The sequence below is a fragment of the Lolium rigidum genome, chromosome 1, assembly GCF_022539505.1.
Source record: "Lolium rigidum isolate FL_2022 chromosome 1, APGP_CSIRO_Lrig_0.1, whole genome shotgun sequence".
Taxonomy (NCBI): Eukaryota; Viridiplantae; Streptophyta; class Magnoliopsida; order Poales; family Poaceae; genus Lolium; species Lolium rigidum.
The window spans coordinates 335,650,111-335,658,163 of NC_061508.1; the positions used below are offsets into that span (position 1 = coordinate 335,650,111).

Consider the following 8,053-nt stretch of genomic DNA (forward strand, 5'->3'; position numbering starts at 1 on the left):
TGCATTTTGTATCTTACAATTTCTTATCTCAACCACTACATGTGTGTGCTTCATGGTTTCTCCATGAATGTTACAGCAATCCCATTGGCCTGTAGCTGCAATGAAGAATCTGCAACTCGGGATCACTCGAACAATCTTTACACTTACCCTTTTGATGTGTCCAATGAACAATCTTGGCTCTTCAGGAGGGATATCTTTCGTTCTTTTCGATAAAGGATGCTTTCATTACTTTTGTAAGCAATTACATCCAGCCTCTGCATAACCAGGATGCACACAGCCGTTTATGTTGTCTCAGGTTCGAAAGTGATAAAAACAAAAAACTAGGCGAGATACACATCAAGATGAAACATATAACGCCTAAGAAATAGGTGGGGCATCTATCCGTAGACTATGCTGCCACCCATGTGGGGAAAAAGTATCCCTCGCCGTAGCCTCCAACCGTGTACAGACCTCCGTAAACAGGTCTCGGTTCTCCAGTCGCTGAAGAGGTAACCACGAACGGAGAATACCTGTACATCTGTAGATGACCTGCAACAAAGAGCAATTTTTATCATTAAAAATCTTGTCATTTCTACATAGCCAAAGCGCCCAGATAATCTGCTAGCGCCCCCACCCTAAGAAGCAACTTAAACCTTGAATCAACCCCATGGAGCCAATTACCAAAAACATTGGCAACACTGGTCGGAGGGTACAGGGTAGACGCTACTTGGATGACTGACCATATAGATCTCGCGAACCGGCACTGGAAGAACAAATGCTTGATTGTTTCGTCCTGTTGACAGAAAACACATCGAGTACTTCCATGCCAATTACGCTTAACAAGATTATCTTTGGTGAGGATTACCCCTCGACGAAGATACCATCCAAAAATTTTAATTTTTAATGGTATCTTCATCTTCCAAATCTTTTTATTATTATCAACTGGTAGATCAGAAAGAAGGATCGCGTTGTAGAAAGATTTCACAGAGAAAGCACCGTTGGCATGAAGGTTCCATCTAAATTCGTCCGGTTCGTCCGATAATTGAATATCCCCGAGCCGTTGAATTAAGGTATTCCATGCCGCAAGTCTTTGTCCAAGTAAAAACCGTCTGAACGTCACATTCGGGGGTGAGGTAGCCATTACAGTAGCAATGGTATCACCTTGACGACGAACAATCCTATAAAGAGCTGGATACTGTTCACTTAGGGGTGCGTTGTCAAGCCAAGCATCTTCCCAGAAACGTATTTGTGCTCCATTTCTGATTGAGAAAGTGCCATGGCGAAAAAATTCATTTTTAGTCGCCATTAGCCCGGCCCAGAAGTGAGAATCCCCTGGTTTCCAAACCATTTGGGATAATGTCTTCGAACCGATATACTTTCGCCGAAGGATAGTCTGCCAAATCCCATCCTCAGTGAGGAGCTTAAACAGCCATTTTCCCAATAGGGCCGAATTCTTGACTTCCAAATCATGAACTCCAAGCCCACCTTGGTCTTTGGGACTACAAACTATACTCCACTTAACCGAGTCGATATTTCTTTTTCTCACTTGTCCCCTTGCCAAAAGAATCTGGATCGATAATAATCGAGTTTATGCAGAATTCCTTTTGGTAAGATGAAAAATGATAACATATACAGTACCATGTTTGTGAGTACCGAATTAATGAGTATCAATCTTCCACCTAGGGACAGCAACTTGCCTTTCCAGCTACTAAGGCGTTTTTGTAGTCTTTCTTCCACTAATTTCCATTCCGCGATTGTAAGTCTCCGATAATGAATCGGAATACCCAAATAACGAATCGGAAATTGGCCTTGCCCACAACCAAACAACTCTGCGTACAGAGTCGCATCATTTTGGGCATCACCGAAGCAGAACAATTCACTCTTATGGAAATTGATTTTCAATCCTGACAATTGCTCAAAGGCCGCCAAGATTAATTTCAAGTTTTGAGCTTTTTCAAGATCATGATCCATAAATAGAATTGTATCATCGGCGTATTGAAGTATAGATAAGCCACCATCAACTAGATGTGGAATCACACCTTCAATCTGGCCATCAGCCTTAGCCCGCTCTATGAGTATAGCCAGAATATCCGCTACAATGTTAAACAACATCGGTGATAACGGATCCCCTTGGCGTAACCCCTTTCGTGTTTGGAAATAGTGACCGGTGTCATCATTGACCCGGATTGCGACACTACCACCATACACAAAATCATTTATCAGAGCGCGCCACTCTGGAGAAAAACCTTTCATCCTGAGTGTTTGCTGTAGAAACGACCACTTAACTTTATCATACACCTTTTCAAAATCTAGTTTCAAAATAACCCCATTTAATTTCTTAGAATGCATCTCATGTACCGTCTCATGCAAGACCGCCACTCCATCAAGGATGTTTCTTCCTTGCATAAAGGCCGTCTCGTGATGGCTGGACAACATGATCCGCGACCGTATTAAGTCTAATGGTTGCCACTTTCGTGAAAATCTTGAAACTTACATTTAATAGGCAGATAGGTCTATATTGTTGAATCCTTTCTGCCTCATTAACTTTCGGTAACAAGATTACTTCACCAAAATTTAGACGAAATAATTCTAGCTGTCCAGAGTGTAGGTCACTGAACAAATCTAGAAGGTCCGATTTAATCGTATCCCAGAAAGTTTGATAAAACTCAGCTGGGAAACCATCAGGACCCGGTGCTTTATTGCATTCCATTTGGAAAACTGCCTTCTGAACCTCTTCCTCAGTATAAGGTGCGGTTAGCACAGCAGCTACACCGATCAGGCATTCAGCCTTCAAGTAATCAATAGTCTATGCCAGCTTCCTTCTTCGGTCCAAGAAACAAGTAGCTTCCTTCATAGAATTTCATGTTCCACAAGTTGACCTTGGCTGCCAAAAGCACGAAGGACCATCCACATGGATATGAATGTCTCGGCTTTCTTCACCATTTTCCAAGCTTCAGAGAACATATGTTTTTTTCTTGGATTGTGGAGCCCACAGCTCCGGATTTCATTCACTGAAACTGATAAAATAGGATTCACATTGTTCTGCCGAGGCAGTCACCGTTCACCCAGGCCTTCACTAAAGCCTCTACAAACTATCAGCAAGCAACCAACCCAGGACTTTAACCACTACAGTGAACATTTTTCATTACAGAATAGGGAAAAGTCTGATGCGAAGCACTTTTCTTCATTATCCAGCAACCTCGAAGATATCTATGACACTCCTTTTTGCCATCATCTTGCTGTCGTCATGCAACTTCGCAATCTAGGTCCAATCCTTTTTCTCGCAGGCGACCAGCCATTGCGAGCACTAACCGTTTCATAGGCAACTCTAGACAGTTGCACTTCTGCTTCAGTGCTCCCCCCATAGAAAAATTCTAGGTGGCAAAAACAACAGTGGAGATCTTCTCGTACCTATTCGTACACTACGGGAAAAAAAGTCGTTGCCGTGCGACGCGCCTTTGCCATGCGACTGTGCACGGCAAAGATTTCTTTGTCGTGTATCAGCAAAATGGGGCGCACGGCAAAGAACATTGCACGGTAAAACTACTGACGACGCACGGCAAAGAAGGTTGACACGGTAAAGACATAATTCGGCACACGGCAAAGAATAAAACCACGGCAAAAGTCAAAAAGGCACAGGGCAAAGGGATCACACGGCAGTGCAGGGCTTTGCCGTGAGCACCAACCTCACGCACGGCAAAGTATTGAAAAATATGCATGGGGATTGCTGACGTGGTTTACCCCACGTATCACCAGACCCACACCAACCATATCATTGGTCCCACCCATTATACCCACGCCAGGCCAACCACACACCCTTTATCTCTCACCACACACTTTATCTCCTAGCTATCACCACACACGCGGGAGTACTGAGAGCCCTTCGCGCGCCGGCGTCCTGGAGCACGGCCTCGTCGGCCAGCTTCGATCTCCGGTGCACGGCGGCGCTCGTCCCCGGCCCACTGCGGCGCTCGTCCCCGGCCCACGGCGGCGCTCGTCCCCGGCCCACGGTGGCGCTCGACTCCGGTTCTTGTGGCGGCGACGGCGGTCGGCTGGTCGGAGCGCGCCGAGCTCTTCTCCGAGCTTCTCATCCCCGACTCCTCCCAGAGATGGTGCAGGAGTTGAGTACGGCGGCGCCGGAGCTACGTGGCGACCATCCTCGGGCGTCGCCGCCTCCTCTCTGTTCCGGCCATCCTCGAGCGTCGCCGCGGCGAGCGGGCGTGGGCAAGCACGCGGCGGCCAGTAGGCGTGGGCAAGCACGCGGCGGCCAGCGGGCATGGGCGGGCGCGCGGCGGCGACCTGGCGTGTGCGAGCACGCGCGGCGGCGGTGACCTGGCGTGGGCGAGGGGAGCGGACACGACAACTTCCTGGTGGCGGGAGCTAGCCAGCCACTACGCCATGCTCGACATCCGCAGCACGGCGAGCGGCGTCATTTTTTTTTAATTTTGTAAACCTCTTTGCCGTGCGGGCAGGTAAAGCACACGGCAACGATCCTCATGGCAAAGGCGACGGGCGCACGGCAAAGAAACGCGCACGGCAAAGCTTCCACAGCGCACAGCAAAGCTGCGTCGCTCGGCAAAGGCGTTGCCGTGCGATTTGCCCGCGACACACGGCAAAGGCATCTTTGCCGGGCGGGTCGTTGCCGTGCAATCTTTGCCGTGCACGGCCGCACGGCAAAGGCGTTGCCGAGCAGATTTTTCCCTTTGCCGTGCGTTTTGCCTGCACGGCAACGCCCAGTTCTGCCGTAGTGGTAAGCGGAACACCATCATTATTTAAGTGTAGGTCCACCGTCCGTACATCCCTATACAGGTCCGTATGGTCCGCGTTATGTTGTACCTCGTTTTTATACGTATCTACGGTCACGTGTGTGTACCAAAATAAAAAGGTCCTATAAAGATCTTGCTCATGTGTTTTTTTTTTTACGAGACATACACATAACGTATTAATATAGATATGTATACATGGGCTGGATATGAGTTTCGACGGATCCAACACAAAAAAAATCATTTATGGCCCTTCAACTTCATTTAGGAGAGCACCGGAGCAGCCCTCAGACAGTTGTGCTACGATAACTTGAGGCTGGCGCATGCTTGCTTTCAGCAAACAAGTCCAGTGAGACAACCGGTATGACAGCTTGTACATAATATACTGCAAGGATCTTGCAGAAAAATCTTATAAAAAACTGCAGCGCTTCGAGTCTTCCACAACGTCTAAATAAGAGCAAAATTCCAAACCCATCTACCAATGTCATTAAAATCTACAGGAATACTAGATAGACAAGAACATATGATCACACTCCACGAGTATTTGGCCACAGCACACCTAAAGAACAAATGGTCAACAGTCTCAGAATACATTTTTTTCGATAAAGGGAATATATTAATATCAAAAAGATATCAATTACACCCAGCCTCTGCAACAACGCACCACCCTAATGGCACTACGGATGCACACAGCCAAAAAAAGGAAAAGAAAACTAAGAAATAAAAGTCCCGCTACAGTATCTCGGGCCTAACAACAACAATACATCCACCGCCAAGACAACACCTGAAGTACAGACTCTCCAAAAACGACGCCTCCAAGAAGGGAACAGTGCTCTAACACCGTCGTCGCCCGATCAACGATCTTAGGTTTTCACCCTGAAGATAGTCCCCACTCTCAAAACAATGCCTCCAACAAGGTCATTGCCAGGCACAACCAGTTAAGGCCAGACCTTGGGATTTCACCCTGAAAGGTAGGACTCTGAACTTCACATATGTTGTCGCCCCCACTATCATACCGCTGTTGTGAGGCCCGGAACACCAAGCAAGTCCCTCAACAGCGCGAAGACTTGAACCTCCCTTAGCTAGTCCTCCCCTCCGGCCTTCATGTACTTCTCTTCTTCCGACTTTCATCATGGATCCATAGTCTCAGAATACATATATATGTATCAGAAAACATGTAGAGGCTCTGCTAGAGCTTATCCGCGAGTTCCTCAAGATTGTCAGTTCTTTGCACATCTGGTATGCTGCTCTTTCCTTGACCTTACAGGTCTATCAGCACAGATCATGGAGCGAATCAATTTCCGCATTCCGTAAAGTGCATACGTACCATAGGTTAACAATCTGTATCAAGCGGAAGAGATACATACTAATCAAGTGATGATCATCTTTCTTTGCGTCTAACAATATCAAGTTGTTATTACCAGAAATGATGTTAAGGGATTCATAATAACTCCCAGTATAGGAACTGAAACAGATACCACGGTTTTGTGGCTGGAGTTGAGAAACATTACCGGCACACTCTTGAGTCATCCTTGACTCTTAACATCACTGAAAAAGAAGGTTCTTGCCTACCCATGTACCACCTTGTGCCATTGATAAGCATACGAGGAGACATACCTAATTGGAACCATTTTAGCTCTAGATTACATCACACTAAAGGGGTTATTAAAACACATTACATAGCACAAGTCAGAGAACACAAGTTACTACTCCCTCCATTCCAAATTAACGCGTATTTATCTAAATTTGTATATCTACACACTAAAACGCGCCTAGATACATGTGAATTTAGATAAATTTGTGTCAATTAATTTGGAACGGAGGGAATGCTACAGAAGAAACTAAGCTAGCTTAGCTTCAATTCGTTGGTAGGATGGGACGCATGATAACCACAAATACATACATGAAAAGAAAAAAAATGGGACTCCAGCACCTAGCTATGCATCAGTTCTTTCTCGCACGGGCAGACTTGAGCAGGTTAGCCAGGACCGAAGGGCAGCTTGCCGCGAGATGCTCATACCCCTCAGTCTCCAATACGGCATCAAGGACTGCAGGAGTGCTGATGATGAACTCAACACACTTGGCCTTGAGCTGCGAAAAGTTGTGCTGCTCGGCCAAGGCCAGCGTCGTAGCTGCTGTGTCAACGGTGATGCCATTGGCGAGCTTTATCTCACAAATCAGCTTGAGCCTGTCCAGCCCGTACCTGTCAGCGCCTGCAAGGAGATGCTGAGCCATCATGACCGCCAGCTCCAGCGGCTGATCGAGTTCGGGCACCGTGTCCGTGTAGATGAAGTGCAACATGGCCCTGAACGTTGCCGCCTCCATGTCCTTGATCTCCACTTGTCGCGAGCATTCCTCCTTCATGCCTCCAAAGAACTCGGCCTTAAACACAGGGGACCTTGCGGCAAGTATGTTCTTGTGCGCAGCAAAGGACTCGCCGCACACGAGAAACGTGACATCCGCTCCGGCCTCACTCTGCAGGAGTTCGCCGAGGTGCTGGTGCAGGTTGCTGGGTAGCAGCATGGCGGTCGCTTCTTCTTCATCTGGGTTTGTTGTTGGTACTTCTTCAGCTCGGATAGTTGGTACGGGTAAAACGTTGAGAACTGTGATGGTACATTGCAGAGTGAGAGTATCATCCTTGAGATAACCCGATGAGGCCACTTCATCTCTGCTCATGAGAATCAAGTATCTGTTCTCTTGGTTATAGCCAAAGTTGTTGCCCGCCACGATCTTTTCTCGTGATGGCTTAAGCTCCGCAGTCGGATCTATGACACGACAGGCTAAGCTCGCCCTGCATTCCATCGCACCCATGGGGCTATTATTGACAAGCTGCAATACTACCCAGAAACTGCCAGTGGAAGAGGCCCCCTTGGCTGCAGGATAGATACGGACTCCCCAGTCGTGGCCGCCGACGTTCCATCTAGATGTCATGAATTGGCCGCCGGCGCCGTCCATGCTCCCGGTCGCACTGAAGCCTTCGATCCTGAGCAGTCGCACCAAGCGCGTAGCACCGGTGAGGTTCGTGCAGGCACTTGCCATGACCGAGGCTGGGCAGTGGACGCAAAGGGATGTTGGCCCAGCCCCAATACCTTCCGGCGACGTGACGATGAGCTCCGGAGAGACGCACAAACAGGATCGATTACCGATCCGCCTAGATACACACGTATTGCAAATTGCAAATCTGCTAAGCCCCCAAGCGGCCGGGGATTGATTCAGCTAGCACTCAACGTACGTATGCAGCGCGCGCAAGAAAACAGATCGATTTCTTTGTTCCTTCACGATCTGGTAGGTTTACAAGAGCTGGCTCCGTG

The 8,053-nt window shown here is 47.9% G+C and overlaps 1 protein-coding gene across 1 annotated transcript; it reads right to left on the reverse strand.

Annotated features, from left to right (window-relative positions):
- Positions 1–6,686: 6,686 nt before the first annotated feature.
- On the reverse strand, positions 6,687–7,781 carry LOC124684424 (BTB/POZ and MATH domain-containing protein 1-like). The gene has a single exon (XM_047218740.1). It carries the CDS (start codon positions 7,779–7,781, stop codon positions 6,687–6,689), a length of 1,095 nt encoding a protein of 364 aa, XP_047074696.1.
- Positions 7,782–8,053: the final 272 nt, after the last annotated feature.

What these genes read in the sequence shown, in the direction of transcription:
- LOC124684424 (XM_047218740.1), bottom strand. Translation starts at nt 7,781, where the DNA reads ATGGCAAGTGCCTGCACGAACCTCACCGGTGCTACGCGCTTGGTGCGA.